The 17,656-nt window shown below is 46.3% G+C and overlaps 1 protein-coding gene across 2 annotated transcripts in view; it reads left to right on the forward strand.

The window, feature by feature from the left end:
* The window catches only part of NAV2 (neuron navigator 2), a gene marked incomplete at both ends in the record, with an annotated part of 305,316 nt that overhangs the window by 104,251 nt on the left and 183,409 nt on the right, over window positions 1-17,656 (forward strand). Inside the window, one exon of one of the 2 annotated variants that reach the window (XM_079537584.1) lies at window positions 14,334-14,591. The exons of the other annotated variant lie outside the window; for it this stretch is intronic. Within the exon in view, the coding sequence (XP_079393710.1) occupies window positions 14,334-14,591 (258 nt within the window). Of the gene's footprint in view, window positions 1-14,333; window positions 14,592-17,656 lie in introns of those variants that run through there. 2 annotated transcript variants of the gene reach the window in all.

Below are 17,656 nucleotides of genomic sequence, written 5' to 3' on the forward strand. Positions count from 1 at the left end.
ATAAGATATACCAAGCTCAAGCTTATGCCCCAAAATGGATATTTACGATGGCATACTAGTTTATTTTTTATATATATTTAGAAATCATCCTTTGCAAAGGAAGGGGAGCTGCTCCATTGGGAGAATGGTGCATTAGGCCTGATGCTGGCAAGCATGGCGGCTGCAAGCTTCGCTTGCATGGCTCTCAGGGACAGAGGAGTGTTGCAGAAAGTGATCGTGGTGCTCCTGTTGTGCCACGCTGATTATGGCAATCAGCTCTTCCTCTGTAGAACATACCAGCCTAGGGCCGTGTAAATAGCTGGCTGTGCCCCAAGTAGATGGCTTGCATGTGGGGTTGGGGGAGGGAAGTTAGGTTATTATACAAAGCTCCAGCCATAAACATTTTTTATATCATTTTCTTCCAGCTTTGGTGCAAAAAATAGTGGTATTGAATAATTTTCTGACAGGATTTGCTGCCTGATGTTTGAATTATTTCACTGTTTGTGTCTGCTGGGAAGCGAAACTTAAAATTCTGTTTCTTCTAGGGAAGTCTGGGTAAAATGCATTAAAAATAAATGGATGAGTGGTGGTGGTGGATTTTGTAAAGGTGTGATTTGTATTGCAAGCTAGAAAGCTAAAGAAATTTTAACCCACCCTCTTACAATTCGCTAATGAGAGAACTGCATGAGGATCAGAGAATTATCTGGGGATTAAGTAGAGAAAGGGACAAAAGGTAGGAAGGGACAAACCTGTGTGGTCTGCTAGAGAACTGTGGGGTTGAACTGCACATTTGATGGGAGATCCACATGTGCCGTTTATCAGTTGCTCCATTTGCAGTCATTTCAGTATCATAAGGGTATTTCTGGTTAGAAAGCATATATTTTAAACAAATAATAAAAAGGTTGTGCTGCATGTTTCTTGTCCTTTGATTCGTGATCCCTATCTTTTTCTTTGAGGGAAGGAATTGGTACTCCACAGCATCGCATCTTGTTTGATACCTTACGTGCTGATCCTGCACTTACCTGATGTTATAGCTAGATGTCAGTCTCAGATGTGAATCAGAGGCTTGTCATTCAGAATCTGTTTGATTTTCAGTCCACAATGCCAGAACCGTGAGATGACTGAGGTGGGATGGAGTGTTTGGAGCATTGGGAGGATCAGACCTGCTGCCATAGGACAGCTGCTCAGATATGAACACGGACTGGGAGGATGGTTTCTGTCCCTAAGAATGCAGTTCCTGGTAAACAGCAGTGTTCCCAGCTCTCAAAATTTCTCGTTATGAATCTACCACTAGGCGAGAATCTCAATTAACAGTTTACATAAAGCATTGTTGTGGTTTTTAGAGGCAGGCCTGGAATCACAACTCTTACACGTCATTCCCTTTGGTAGCTAGGCTCTGCTGCCTTCCCAAGAGCCTGGATGAGTGGTTTAATGATTGCATTTAACAGAGCCACTGGTAAGCACTGCCTTGGGGCTCTGAGAGGTAGCCAGCTCGGTGCAGGCTGAAACGGTGACACACCGAGGGAAGGACAGTTTCAGATCTGGGACAATGACAGCAGTGTGTTCTGGAAAACCAGTGATTCAGCTATTCCAGTAACTTGTCGCAGTGACCTGTCAGCCTCATAAAGCAGCAGATCTGGGGATGGACCGATGGGTTGTGACTCACGGGATGACTTATGTTGCAAGCAGCAGAGGGTCGTGGCTGCTGGCATGGCTCACTCAGCCTGCATGGGCGGCAGGAGGGGAGGCAGCTGCCAAACTGCTATGGCTTACAGCAGTGGTTGGTTCTGAGCAGTGCCAGTACGGCATGCATGGAAGGGGCTCGCTGTTAGCTGCGAGCTCGGGGCCTGTGTTGAGGGCATTGCAAGCAGTGTCAGGGATGGTCCCGGAGCCTTGGTCAGTCTTTCCAGTGTGTCAGCCCTGCCTGTGAGTCAGCGTCATGAGCTGGGACAGATATGCAGTTTGTTCATGTTTTCTTGTTAATGGCCTGGATGTGAAAATGATAAAGACTTAGAAGCATTATAGATTGATTATTAAAGGGAAGCAGGTAAGTAAAAAAGCCCTAATCTTTCCACGTTGGGATTCAGAAATGACTGTGTAACGTCCGTGTTGCTGGGAGTTTACTGAGTTGCTCCAGCATTTTGCTGTGAGGGGTTACCCAGGGGCTTGCTAGGCCCTGCTCCCTGCCTGTGACATGTGTCAGCTTGCCTGATTCATCATTTTGCCTGATATTGTCTTTCCAGCAAGGCCAGAAATTGACAGAATGCTTTGCTGCAGGTCACTGTCTTTCTTCCCTTGCTAGATTTGCAGGGTAGGTATGGTGGTACACCCTAAAGTTGATGTCCACAAAGGAAATGCCACGGATGATATGTTCTCAAGCTTAATGGAGCTCATCATGGAGCTGCCTTTTGTCTTCCTCTGAATAAATCATTTGGAGTCACAGTGCATTCTCCAAAATTACAAGCAACAAGACAGTACAAATCCCAACACAAGAGCTTCTTGCCTGACGAGCTGGAAATGTTTGCTCCTAGTCTGCCCACCACATTGCCTCTGCCTTTCGTTGTGCTGTAGCTTCCCTCGTTCCTGTTAATTTCAGCTGCTTGTCTGGTCACAGATGATTTCCATTTCTGTTCTTCTGGCCTGCCAAACTCAGAGTGAGGAAAAGCAGCAGGTGTAAACTCGGAGCTGTCGGCAGAACAAACTCATGGGCGGTAGTTTGAATGCTTAGGTGACTTCTGTAGGAACAGGAATATTTAATTATCATTATTTTGGGGGGTGAATGCTTTCTTTTCCTCCTTTTTTCCTTTGACTTGTACAGGAAGACAGGGAGTTATACTCCTCTCTAGAAAACAAAGACTGGGATTCTGTGGTGTTCTTAATAAAATTCTAAAGTAATTTCTGTTGGAAGAGACCTTTGGAGTCCATCTGGCAGTGGGAGTGTGTGTGGGAGTGTATTGTGGGGTGTCAGGGACGTGCCCAGGAATGGTACTGACTTTCAGTCCCCTCTCAACACGTGTCTGTGACACAGAACTGCAATCTAACCGTGGCTGTGATGTCTCCTTCCCTTTCACCGTGACCTTGGGCTGCTCAACTGTGGCAGCAGCTGCACCTCTATCCATCCCCCCAGTGTAGGAGTATCAGCAGAAGGCAGCACTTTCACTGTGGGTACAAAGACTGTAAGGCTTCTGTTACCCCACTTGTCACCCCATTTCTTCTCTGAGAAGAACAGTCAAATGAGGGAGGTGGGAGAGTCACTGTCCTTGGAGTTGTTCCAGAACCATGGAGACATGGCACTGAGGGACATAGTCAGGGCATGGTGAGGCTGGGTTGGGGTTGGACTCCATAATCTTAGAGGTTTTTTCCAGGCTTAATGATTCTATGATTCTATGACCCTTGGATCTTGAAAGTGCCCAGGTGAATTTTGACTGTGAGGTAAGCTAGCATGCTGGCATTGTGTTACTCTTAAACAAGTAAGTAGACTTTGTAAGTAGACTCTCTGCATGCTGTAGCTGCTGCTTTGTAGTTGGCACCAGTTTGGGATTTTCAGTCATGGCTAAGGCAGGTGTACATCATATCAATAAAACAAACATTGGATTAGCTCAGAAATAGTAGCATCAAATATCCAAACCCGATGTCTCAAAAAAAATGGCCATTTCTCTACCACTCAGCGACTTCTTACTGGAAGTAATGAATGCAGATAATTAACTTAATGTTTATGATTCTCAGTGTGTAACAGGGAAGGAGTTGGCTTAGGCAAGTGAATGTGATTCATTTTCGGAGGAGATGCTTCAAATAGCTAACCTTTTTGTTCAAGTTGCCACTGATTAACATTGGGTCTGATGCCACACAGTTGAAGTAGGGCAGTGAATAAGCTACTCAGTTCTGCATCAGTTCACGAATACTGGACAGATGTTTGCTTCTAACAGCAAAAGTGAGGTCAGGTGAGAATGAGGGCAGCACGTGAATAACAAAAGCACAAAGGAAATGCATAGAAGTAGGAGGTTTGACAATGTCATTCTTGCTTCTGAGTCACTAGTGAGCTAAAACTCTAGGCACTGTGTGTGGGAGTGTATTGATAGGGTAAGCTAATTGCTGCCACAACAGTTGCCTCTAATCTTATTTCCATGTATTTATAGTGTGTAAGATAACATTTTCCCTCAAGTGAGCCCTCTTGCAGGCCCCTTGGCACAAAGGGACCATCTCATGTCAGCATCTTACGAAGCAATACTCTGACTGCTCTGGAGGGATTGTTATTGCTGCCTTGCCAGGCTTTGCTGGGTACACAATCAGGTTGAATTCAAGAGCTCTAATGATCTTGATTATATACTAATAAGAAGGTTTGGTGCCGTGCTCAAACTCCGAGTGGGAGGAATGGCAAGCAAGGATCTTCGTGGCAGTTTCCAGTTTTGACTTGTAATCTCTCTTTGTGCTCCCAGGCGTTAGCCTGCCCAAGACTCAATTACTTGTGCAAGTGTGAAAAATTGTCCTAATGCATCTGGCTCTTTGTTTTTGAGGGCTGTTTTCAGCCAGTGTCCTTAGCAATTGAATTTGCTTCCACATTGTTGTATTCTGAGATGCCTTTCATTTGCCATAATTATGTGCTCCTAGCACAGCTCCGCCATGCAGAAAGATTTGTGTGTGTATAGACACACGTTTGAAGTTGCTACCCTTTGTGTTATCCTTCTAGAGGCAAACTGTAAGAGGAAAGAGGATAAACATCGTGTGTTTTGGGATCAGGGGAGCAGAACTAAGTTTTCGAAGTTTCAAATAGCATTGAAGTTCTCTCACTCTACCACTCTATGTAGTTTATGAGGCTGGGAATGGAAATACTGGGAGTAAAAGCAGTGATGAAACAGTACCTTCCTTTATTTTCTCCTTCCCTCAACGGCATTATCTCCATAACTCCATTCTGATTTGTTTGGGCCTTAGTAGTGCTGTAAACATGGAATCAAAACAGATAATCACGCTAAAATAGAAAACCATAATTTTCTATTGCTTCACATATATGTATTATTTATTTATTGTACATTGTTTGCTTATTTCTGCTCTTCATTAGCTCATATGAACATCACAGCACTTTTTTCCTAACGGTTTGCTTTTCTATTTGTGAAACATTGGCTTCCTGCCTCCACTGTAGCCTGCTCTCCTGACTGTGATTTATAGAGCTCTGGAAATAATCCTGACTGTTCTGTTTCACTCCGTACAGGTCCCTAGATATGCCAGAGAACCCAGGGAATTGGTGTTAGGTGTACCCTTCCTGTCGCGTTCTGCAGGTTGTTTCTTAATTCAAGGTGAGACTGGTAAAAGATGCCAGATTTAATAGTCTCTGTTCTCTAGCAGAATGGCTACTGCCTTTGTCCCAGGGTCTCTCTTCCTTTGGACTTGCCCACATCCTATTGCTGAAGTCCTCTCCACATCCCTCTAGTAGAGGAGCCTGTGTTTAGGTACGTGTTGCACCAGTGTAGACCAACTTTAAGTGCTCAGTGGAAGTGAATTCCGTGTTTAGCTGAATCCTTTGGTAACATATTTGTACCCAAGGGCCTCCTGTGAAGATAGCCATTGTGTTTCCTTGGGCAGCGTGAAGATATTATTATCTGGCTTTGCAATTCATAAAATGAAGAGCTGTGTTTCCAAAGCAGCAACTAATTGTGTTGTTTCTATTTTGGGAAGTCTGATCCAAGGCATTTGCCAAGCTGTCAGCCAGCTCGCCTGTGCTCGCAGTGAAGCTCTGTGCAGAGCTGGGAGCCGATCCCATGCTTCTGACTTGCAGTGTCTCAGTTCTCCTCCAACACAGTGTGCTTTGCTCTTCCCTGGGCTGGCGAGATCCACCTTGCCCTGTTCTAACTGCAAAGTCCAAGCAGATGAGCAGTGGGCAGCTTGTGTCCTACCTGCCCCAGTGCTCTTGGCAAAGAGTAGCTTGCTCACCTGGCATCTGCATCGCCAAGAGCTCTGCGATTACATTGTTGGAGATCCAGAGAGCCGTCTGCCTGCTCGCTGTGCCTCCCTTGGTGAGGTTTGGTGCTTTGGGTGAGCAGTGTGGGTGCAGCGCTGCCTCCTGGAACACCCAGCGTGTCGGGGCAGCGCATGCTGGTGGTGGGCTTACAGCGCTGAGTCCTCACTGATCTCTATTAATGCAAAGCTAAGGCTGTGGTATTTGCTAGTGCTCTAATTTTTATACAGTATGCTAATTACTCTTTTGAATTGGAAATGCCTATTCAGCACACTGTAAGAGAAATCGAGATGGACTTTGTGATGCTGTGTTGCAAATAGGGTTGAACCTTTTCCTGTTTATGTAGAAATGCTGTGATGGTTTTCCTAGGCCAAATTAGACATCACCACATTTTTATTCATCTCACAGTACATCTGTGTGTGCACGCATGCATATGCATACACAGTTGTAATCTTACTGTTTTGCTAGCAGTGATACTGTCCAGAAGAGTTTTTTTCCCTAAGAGCATAGTGCAGAGTTGCTGGTGATGTTGGAAGTGGATGCAGCTGATGGAAAATGAAAAGACTAAATAGAAACGTAGTTACTTTGCATCTGTGAGGAAGGGGAAAAGAGATATTAGCCAAGGATAAGTAGATTGATTTATGCTGAAAGCCCCAAAATGGCACCCTAGAATGTTTGGGAAGGTTTGCAGTATGATGACAAGTTCACATTCAATGTTTCAGCCCAGGGATCCACTGAAGAAACAGAGAATTTCTGTCAAAGCAATGGGAAAGTCAATGGTTGAGACAGGAAATCATCTCATTTCTAAAAGGGAGCATTGCTATTTTGGTTTTTAATTCTGATCATTAGCAGTAGCAACACATGCTCAAATTACTTTTCTAACATTAGGCGGTCCAGAATTGCATGAGGTAATTTAATATACCATTTTATCCTGAGCCTGTAACTGGAAAAAGACAGGAACGGCTAACTGCTATTAATTGCACTCTGCTGCTTTCTTGCCAGCCTTTCTGGTAGCCATTGATCTGTGGAAGATACTTCTGTTTTCTGTCTTTTGTTTTGTCAGCTGTCTACCTGGTCTCTGCAGGTGAAATCTGAAAGCCTTAAGGATGTTATTGAGAATGCAACGAGTAGAAAAGGAACTTCCTGGGACATCTAGGAGCTGCGGTTTACACATATGTTATACCCTAGGGTGAAAAAATGTGTTGTAGTTTGCATTTTGTCTTGAAATCACTCTTCTTGCAGTACAGGTTAATGTAAATTGCAAATATAGGCATCTGTTCACCGTGTTCAAAGTGATAACACATTTATCTTTGTAAGAGATATGGGAAAAGAAGGGAAAGACAAATCACACTTAAGCATGTGCTGTGGTTTCCTTCCTAAAATTCTGTCTGCTGATAGCTTCAGCTGGACCTTCTGTCTATGCATGCTGTTGTAGTGGACCTGCTCACTGTTTAGAGCTGATTTCCACTGAGCCTTTTCCAATGGATCCAGGTGGTTTTATTCTATTCTTTATTTTATTTAAGAACTACAGGCTATTTCAGTTTAGAAGGGCCATCAGGAGGTCTCCAATCCAATTTTTTGTTCAAAGCAGAGTCAGTCTTGAGCTCAGACCACATTACTCAAGTCTTTATCCAGTTGCTTTGTGAAACATCCAAGGTCAGAAATTGCACAACCTCTCTGGGCAGCCTGTACCCGTGCCTGATTGCCCTCCCACTGGGTCAGTTCCTCCTTAGACTCAACCTGCACTTGTACAGCTGATGCCCTTTGGCCCTTTCCCTCTGGTTGGGCTCTGCCATGCAAAGCCTGGTTCTGTTGTTCAAGTCAGTGTTGGTTTACTTAGAGATGCAGTTATCTTCTTGCTACAATGTGGATATTTGTCTGAAGTCCTTCTGTTAGCAGATGGACTTGGTACAAAGAGAGGGAAATGGTGTGGCTCCCCGTTAGTTCTTTTTGAGAGCAGATGTGATATATGCTCTTCTGAGGATGACAAGGTCGAAACGATGGATGCTCGGTTACATTTTGAACAGACTGTAACAGTGAGAGAAGGAGAAACAGCTCATGGCTGAGGTCGGGACTTGCATCGATTCTTCAGGATGCCAAATCTGCAGAATCTGGAGGTGTGAGTGAAGGTGAAACAGAAGTTAGATGTGTATTGAAGCTTCATTGTGGATCACTATCAGAAAAGGTTTGCATTTTGCCAGTTATTTTCCAGCTGAATTTTTAACCTGCTGAGGTAGCAGATGGGCTTATTGTATCCAACTCCTTTAAGTCATTTTAGGAACTTTAACAGATGGATGTGTTCTGAAATTCAACAGCATCTCCTTCAGCATCTGCAATGTCATTGTTTCACATCTCAGCCAGGGTGCGAGTGACCAGAGCATCTGGTAAGAACTCAGCCTGTGACAAACCAACTCATTTGCCAATAGCTGGTAATACACTGCTGTTGTGGCAGGAGCTCTTGGCTTCTACTGCTTTTAGAGTGCAATGATTTCAGTTGCCAGGGATTTTTTTATCTTCCTCTTTGTATTAAAATGATTTTACTTCTAAAATGGCAAGAGGAAATAATGAAATGCAGAAAAATTGGATCTCATCGCTGCATCTTCTCTTTGTTGTTTGTTTCCCAGAGAGAAGCTTCAGCCAGATCTTCTTTGGAAGTAATAAAGCATGTAGGGCTGTGTGGTGTTTCATCGCTGACACTCTTGGAAAATATTCCATGCACCAAGAGGTGCATTATTGAAAATCATATGATAGGACATGTAAGGTAAATGCAATGCTATCAGATCTTAATACTGTAGCTTTTAACAAGTTCAATTTAAAGAAAAATCAGATAAAATTCGGGTGACAGGAAACCTTAAGATAGAATAATATCCTGCACTTAAAAAAAGTTAAATATTGAGATACAACATTAAGCGTGATCTCCTTTATTTGTTATGAAACCAAAATAATAGGACAACGTTCACTGATTTGTGTTGTGATATTTGGGTGACTGATGTTTTAAAAGCTTGAAAAATCTCTAGTAAATGAGTAGGAGTGTCAGTTATTAGTTTGCTGATGGGAGAACAAAGAACACAGCAGAACATTTGAGAAGAGGAACTTGGGTTTAGCATGCATGAAGTTACTTTGCAGTAGGGCCATTAGTGTAACCCTAATTTTTACCTTCTGAGGATGTGCTTCTATTTTGTCTAAGCATTAAAACGGGACAAATCTTTCTTTAAAGGAGCTCTGGAGGCTGGCAGCATTCATATTAGTGCACTGTGTTAAGTCCTTTCGGCGCTTACTTTTATGTCACTAAGAACAACCCAGGTTTTTATACACGTTTTGCTAATATAGGAAAAGATGGTGCTTGTAATGTTGCAATTAATCTGACACCGCATTGCAAGTGACCTCCAGCAGTGAAATGCTCCTGAGTGGCTGCCCTGTGCAAATGCTCATTTTGGGCTTCTGGGGAAGAGTGGATGCCTGCGGACTGGGAAGGCCAGGGCATTGGATTTGGTTGCAAAGCGTACTTGGCAAAGCCTGCAAGCGTGGGCTGGTATTTGTGTTTCTTTGAGATCTAGCTGGCAGTTGGTGAGCACTGCGAGCAGAGCTTCTGTGGTTCCAGAACTGCATTGCGCCTCATCTGCTGAACAGCATGCGTGGGTTCAGGAAATCAGAGGGCTATTTTAATGCAAGTTCAGTGGGAATGTGCACTGATGGGAAGGAAGAAAATGTGAATATAGGACAGGGTTGGATCAGCGGTTTAAATAAGATGGATAAATACCTATAATCTGGAAATCAACTTCTGACGTTGGCTGTAGTGAAACCGTATTGATTTAGAGGTGAGAATGTGACTCAGTGTTTTCTTTGAGCAGTGGTTATCTAGTCTTCACAAAATAGCCAAAGACGTTGTCTTAGCTTTTCCAAATACATGAAGCGTTGGACAATGTCAAATCAGGCATAAAATAATATACGAATATTAGTACTAATAACCTTCAGGAAACAAAGGAAACATGACTAAGAATACCCAGATGCACTTCCCTGTTGGAAAGATGTGATTTGCAAGAATCCTTTTCAGTGTTGAAATACTTGTTCTAGGTAGTATGGAAAATTTATGTTTATTCTTGTGATGACAGACATTAGGAGATAGTAAATCAAGGTTAGCTGGAAGTCGGTATGCCAAAGGTAGTCTATTGGGATAACAGAATTTATTCCTGCATATATATATTCCACAGCAGTCACTGTCTATTGAAGACATAGAGCATTTTAGAAAGCATTTCACCTGATGAGCTCTTGCTGTTCACATCCCTTCCGCTTCTGTTTCTGCTGTTTAAGTTTGAATGAGCCTTTGCAAAGCCGATCACAGCACCTTTGTGAGGATGTTTACCTCCAGCCAGCTCAGCCACGTTTTTCCAGATTCTGAGAAACTGACATGGCTACAGATCCAAAAGCAGCTTAAGGAAAATGATGTCCAGGATGAAGTCAGTACAAATGTATGTGGCTTTTGAGTAGAGCACTGCCAGAGTTAAATTTATGTAAAATGCTAGTCACACAATTCAATGAATGCATCACGGAACAAAAAAAAGTACCAGTCTGGAATGACGTGGGCAAATGGGCAAATGATTACAGTGCAGCTGTGCTGCCAGTTCCTACAGTACATGCTTCAGTTACAAAAATGTGAAATGTTCTTGTTCAGAAATAGTACTGAAATAGCATAGGCAGCAGGAGCAGGGAAGTGATTGTCCCTCTACACTCAGCTCAGTGAGGCCATACCTTGAGTGCTGTGCTCAGTGCTGCGCCTCTCACTACCAGAAAGACACGGAGCCCCTGGAGTGTGTCTAGAGAAGGGCAGTGGGGCTGTAAGGGGTCTGGAACACACGTCTGATGGGGAGCGGCTGGGGGAACTGGGATGGTTATGTCTGGAGCAGAGGAGGCTCGGGGGAGACCTCATCACTCTCTACAACTGCCTGACAGCAGGTTGTGGTGAGGTGGGCGTCTTTTCCCAGGCAGCAGTGGTAGGATGCAAGATGATGGCCTCAAGTTGTGCCAGGAGAGGTTCAGGTTGGATATTGTTCTCAGAAAGAGCAGTGATACAGTGGCACAGGCTGCCCAGGGAGGTGATGGAGTCGCCATCCCTGGGGCTGTTCCAGAGCCGTGGAGATGTGGCACTGAGGGACGTGGGCAGTGGGCATGGTAGGGTGGGCTGGGGTTGGACTTGGGGATCCTAGTAGTCTTCTCCAACCTCTATGAATGTTTTACAGAAGATACTCATTTAAAACGTTCCGTTTTGCATCACTGTGTGGAAGTTCCTGCCTGCATTGCAGTGTTACTAGAGAAACTTACTATGTGTCTTCAGAAATATGTAATTGCTGTTTCTTGTGCAGATAGAACTTACCTTGTCATGTTAAAGCATAGCACTGTTACAAAAATAAGGTGGAATTAAACCCAGTGTGAATTAGAAACATGTCAGGGAATTATTAATGGGGGTTTAGATGAGAATTAGTGTAATACAGACAAGATTTTTGTGGAAAGGGCTGGGAACAGAACCAAGGTTTCTTCCTTTTCTCTTTGCTCTATATAAAGAACTCACATGTACGGGTTATAATTGCTGTGTGGTGAGAGGATGCCAAATTATATAACGCCTCTACCAACATTCCTGTTTTCTAACCTCTGGAGTTCCTCTTTTGGGAATAAACCGAAAAAACCTCACAGCTTGATGACATTTACACCTTTACAGTTCTTTTGTGAAATGGTGACATACCTCTGCAGGCCAGCTTAGGCTTTTATATATCTGAGCAGTGTCAACGGGTGGATTTGAATGTGCAGAATGCCTGCAGCAACAAAAATAGGCCCATATTTATTCCTGTCATAACTTCACTTAAGTTAATGGAGCTGTGCCAAGGCTGGATATGCCTACAGTCTATAGGACAGCTGGCCTTCCGGCAGGCCTTGTTCAACAAAATGCTTCTGTAAGAGTAATTAAGTTCTCTGATAGTCACAGTATATGGTGATGTTTTGGGAATATTTGTGTGGAATGAAAATGATTAACGTGAAGATTTCAGATACATCTGAATGCCCAAAAGACAAAGGAAGCACTGGTAAAGGTATTTCCAAGGATGGAGTGAGTGTCACTCCATCAGCAGTTCAGAATCACCAAACCGGTTAAGAACATGCTCTAATTGTAATAATCATCTACATATTTTACAGCATTTTTCTCCCTCCACATCCCCCCTTGAGGGAGCGGGTGGATGCTTGCTGGACCTCGGGCAGATAATGGACACTGTTGTGATTATTCAGGCAAAAGTTTTCATCAGTTTACAGCTGCGAGGGAATGTTCCCCTAGTTAATGGTTCATCTGACATTTCCAGCGGGAAAGAGTGAAGCTCTTGTATTTTGCCTGCTTTTTAATACTACTTTAATCATTTTAAAGTTGAGATACTGAAATAGAGGTGGAATAGGGGAAGGGAAAGCTAGCTGGGCTTTTCAAGGAGAAAGAAGATAGGCTTCCAGATGTCATTGAATGTCAGGAGAAAAGTATTTTCTTTTAAAATTCCTAGCCTTAAAAGTGGGTAAAAGAATTATTGGGAGAAAAATAATAATCATTAGTCACTTCCAAAGATGGATCAAATTGATCTTGCCAAATTTAGCCAGCATCCTTCGCTGTGGTGGCAGGACTGCAAACCAAGAAACACAGAAGGCAGTTTCCTCTGCCTGTGGAATATTCAATCCACCGTCATCGGATTTGATGGTTACTCAAGTAGCAGTGAAAGGAATCATTTTATTTTGCTCAAATTAACTCTGTATCTGTTGTGGTAATAGCCAATCCTGAACAAAATCTGGCAAGTTCTTGTGCATCCGGGAATGGCAGTCTGAACCTAATCAAGTATGGAAGTGCCTTAATACCTAATTAGAATCATAGAATCATGAAGGTTGGAAGAGACCTCTAAGATCCCCAGGTCCAATTCCCAGCTCACCCTTCCATGCCCACTGCCCACGTCCCTCAGTGCTGCATCCCCACGGCTCTGGAGCATCTCCAGGGACAGTGACCCAGCACTCCCTGAGCAGCCTGCCTCACTGCCTCACTGCTCTTTCTGAGAAGAAATTGTTCCTGATATCCAACCTGCACCTCTGGTGCAACTGAAGGCCATTACCACACGTCCTATCAAATGAGTAAAACATGCATTTTGACTTACATTTCCAGTCTTCCCCTCTTAACCCTGGCGGAATCATTTGAGATGACATCCCAGGAGGGTTCAATGCTCAGGTTTCTAAATCCTAATCCTGCTGCCTAATCCTGGAGACACCTACAGCCCTGAAACAGCACAGACTTTGATCTGGGTTAGGCTGGGCTTCAAAAAAGTGATGCTGTGCATGGAAAGCTTCCAGCACGTCAGGTGTCCGAGCGCTGAGGAGCGCGCCTGGGAAGGAAGGGCGCTGCCCGGCGCGGTGTGCGCCCCGATCCCGTCCCGCGTCCGTGCGGCGCTGGGGAGTCCCGCTGTAACGAGGCCGGATTACTCAGCGCCTGTTCCAGTTCCTGTTGACCCCGGCAGCGGGAGTTTTCCTGAGTAAAACCCGAACCATGAGTCACCCTCAGGTGTTTTTGTTTGAAAGCGCTTTTTTTTTTGAAAAAAAACGCCGGCAGCGGCTGGCTGGGGGCCGGTTGGGGGCCGGGCTCGGGAGGCGGACGCCCCTCCTTCGCTCCGGCCGCAGCGCGGGAGCCAATGGGGCGGCGCGGCCCGGCCCGGCTCGGCTCGGCTCGGCTCGGCTCCCCGCGGGGCGGGCACGGCGCTCGGCGGCGCGCACGGTGCACGGCGGCTCCGCGCCTCTCGGGGCGGGCGCTGCGATGGGGGGGCGGCCGCGCTCCCTCCCCGCTCTCTGACAGCTGGGTTTTCTTGCGCCGAGGGGATCCGGGGGAGGGGGGTTTGCGTTTTGATCTCGGTCGCCAGCCGTTCCTCCTCCTGCTCTGGCATCGCCGTCCTGCCCGCAGCATTAGGACTTAAGGAGCTTGATTCCCCGAGGCTCGCGTCCGAGGGCATCGGTGCTGAGCACGCTGAGCTACATCTGCTTCTTGGCTAAGGCTGAAGAAAGACGTCTTAAGCTGGCAATCCCGTGCGGGCGGCAGCAGGTCCCCGAGCGGCGCGGGCTGGGCGGTGCGCGGGGATGATGGAGTGAAAGTCCCTGCTTGCAGGAGAGGATTCCGCGGAGGAAAGGAGCGAGCAGACAGGAGAAGCAAGGGAGAGGAGCAGCAGGTGGAAGGCTGGCCGAGAGCCGGAAGGTGCCGTAGGCTGACCGCTTCCTTCGGCCGTCCCTGCGATAAGCCCCGCTGCTTTCGCCCGGCGGCTTTCCCAGCTCGTCCTTCCCTCCCTCCCCGCCCGCCGCCTGCCGTGCTGCCGCTGACGGAAAGGCGCCAGGGAAGCAGGAGGAGAAGATGCCAGCCATCCTGGTGGCCTCCAAGATGAAGTCGGGACTGCCCAAACCCGTGCACAGCGCCGCGCCCATCCTGCACGTCCCGGCGGCCAGGGCCATCCCGCAGCCCTGCTACCTGAAGTTCGGCAGCAGGGTGGAGGTGACGAAGCCGTCCTACTCCAGCCAGATCCCCCTCAAGTCCCCCAGCGGGCAGGAGAGCGCTGGGGATGGACCGCCGCCGAGGAAGGGCAGCTCGGTGGAAAGCGCGTTTGACACTCAGGTAAGAAAGCGCCCGATGCTGGGGAGGTGCAGACGAGGGTTTGTTCCTATTGCGTGCGTGCCGTGGGGTTCGGTAACACCCCGCGTGCGATGTTCTGCGTTTCCCATCGCTGCATCTTTAGCCGTGGGACGGCTCCGGGGCTGTGTTAGTGCAGCAGGGTGTTGGTGGGATGTGCCCAGCATGCGGGACTCGGGGCAGGTAGAGGTGTTGCTACTGGAGAGTCTTCTTTGTGTGCCTTTGGTGGTGGCTGCTGGTTGCTGTGAGCACGTGCCAGAGCCGCTGCTGAAAGCCATCAGTGCTCAGCATGGAAGGGAGGCAGTGCTGTGTGCACGGTGCGTGCTGTTCGCACTGCGGCTGGGTGAAACGGCTTCCAGAGGATGGGCTGTGCAAGTGGGATTGCCTGCTTTACCGCTATACGTGCATGACATCATGGATGCAGCACTTTACCGACAGGCAGTTTTCAGAAGACCTGTGCACATGGCAGTGCGACCTGTTGTCTTTAGACACACGTTGCTTGCTGCACAGGGAGAGAAGCATACGTTCCTCAGCCCATTCCGTTATCAGCACAGCAACGCCTCCAGCATGTCTCAAGCTGCCCGGCTGCAGAGTGTGCGCTCACATGCCACGGCGTGAGCAGAGAGCTGTCTCTGCAGCAGGCAGGATCGATCAATGCTGTGCAGATTGCTGTGCAGCATTGCGATGGATTTTGGAACCAGCCATGTACATTACAAGCTTCCCTGCGGGCGTCTCAGCCCAGGAGGAGGTGATACCGTTATAACGCGATGGGGAAATGATGGTGGATCACAAGAATAGTGAGTCATCCCTGCCATCTGCATTTTGAAGTCTGTGGCCCGGTAACCCCATTCTCTTAAGGGAAGCGTGACCGCTGGTGGGGCGTGTTTGGCCTGCTGCCCTGGATTTTAGGATGTGCTGCACTTTCTCTACTGGCAGCCAGGGTGAGCAGGGCCTGCAGTGGCTCCTCAGGGACTAGGAACACAAAAGCAGACAGACAAGTGCTGGTGTCAGGGTGATGGCAGCAGGCGCTAACCTGGGCATCACATCATGCTCAAAAGAGAGAAGCAAATGCTGTTTTTTCCCTGTGCTTGTGCCTGTCCTTGTAATACTGAAACGTCAGCAAAATCTCATTATGTGCTGCGCTCTCTCTGACACACCTTCTTTTCTGCATAGAAATGTACATTCTGCAGAAGTTACTGTTTTTCTAAAGCGCTTTCTGACCCTAGACAGATTATAATTGCAGAGCTCCTGTTGGATTGGGAGCCATCCACAGCAGAAAGAAGAATAGTATGGTGGTTTTAACTCTTGCTGTGCAGATGTGGTGCAGAACACATCTTGTGTATCCCAGTGATGAAAGGTTCTTCGTGCTCATTTGTTACATTTGCACGCAATGATGTCAGATGATTTTGAGCTTTGAATAATTTAGCGGAAAGATAAATCCAGGGCTTTGTCATGCTCAGTAACCTGCTAGAAGTCCTAGCAGATGACCATCACCTTTTAAGGTGTGCATGAGTGAGATTTGCTTTACTGTGAGTGATCTTGGATAAGCACAGCCCTCTTATGTTTTTCCTAATGATTCAGCTTTGATTCCATGCCTACATGGCATGCAGCTTTTGCCATCCAGTAATCTGGATCTAAATTAACGGGAGACTTTTCCAGATCGGTTGCACCAAGGGCATTGCTCTTCTCTTTTCCTCCCTTCCCCCATGAAGGAGTGGGAGGAGGCACAGAATGGATGAACAGCCACCAGATGGCTTATTGGTAGCAGAAGCATTTATATCCTAAGAAATCTTCAGCTGCATTCAGGTGTAGAAGCGATTTCTGGTGACAAGTCTGCTGAGGTTGCACCTTAAAGATGATACTAGGACTAGCTATCTCACATGTTTGCTTGTGCCTTATCGTTTGATTCTACGGTTACTTCAAGCAGAAATATGGTCCTTGCCATTTCACTGTGAGGCACCTGGCATTCTCTGTGCCCCTGTTGGGGTGGGAAGTGAGATTCTTTCTGTGGCATTTAGCATGTAGGTCCACAGAACGGAATAGCACCGGTTGTATGATCTGAGTCCCTGTGTGGGGTTTGCAGTCTACAAGGAATGATAATGTGTTCCTATGTTTCAGATGAAAGACCTAGGAGAAGAGTGATAATGAGTGAAATCAGTGTGTCTCATGCTGTCTTCCTTGTAGGGGTTGAACGAGCTTGGAATATGCTCCCAGGCTTTCTTTTGGAGTTTGAGGCTACTGCTGTCAAAACCCAGGGGGTATCACATCACTTTCAGAACAGCTGGATGAGAAGCATTGCTGAAGTGGTTGGAGCTGCTGAGTGGTTGGAGAACTCATTCAAGAGAATCTGAGTTCTGCTTCTATTTCAATTTGAGAGCTTTCAGACTCGTATCCACTGGACTTTCTGTGTATTTTAAGGGGTTGCTCTTAATCCTGTTGAAGTTGGTCCTCTTTGTCCTGCGGAATTAAAAATTCAGTTGCATGTACACAATAAGACCAGATGGCAGCTAATCTCACATGTAGAACACCTGCTTAAAGGTGGAATGCAACGGTCCTATCTTCAACTGTGTGTATGTATGAATGTTCCTCTCCCATCACAGTGAGCGCACACCGTGTTGGCCTTACCCTTGCACTTACTTAATGTACTTCTCTGTCTTGGAGAAGAGGCCATGTCTGCTGCACAGGGTAGAAGTCACAATGTGAAGATTCCAGATCCTGTTCTAACACTGTTCTTGCATGTTCCAAGCCACTTGCTTCAAGTCCATTGTAAATGCCAGACTGAAACCTGAGGTCATGTCAGTATTGTTCCTGTTTTATTGTTACTGCTACACACACTCCATTCATTTTTCCATCTTAAACTGCCTGCGTTGTGCACAACAGGGTCCTCTGTTGTATCGGTGCTTTTTTGAGAACACTGCCAGGAGATTATACCCGTGTTCAGAGAGTGTTGTTTTGGAAATATTTAACTTTGTTACCAGAGAGACTCCTGTCAAATAGATGGCAGAATAGTGACCTCTCATATACCAAATGGTACTTATTAGTTATTCTAA

The sequence above is a fragment of the Tetrao urogallus genome (genome assembly GCF_951394365.1).
Source record: "Tetrao urogallus genome assembly, chromosome: 6".
NCBI classification, from domain to species: Eukaryota; Metazoa; Chordata; class Aves; order Galliformes; family Phasianidae; genus Tetrao; species Tetrao urogallus.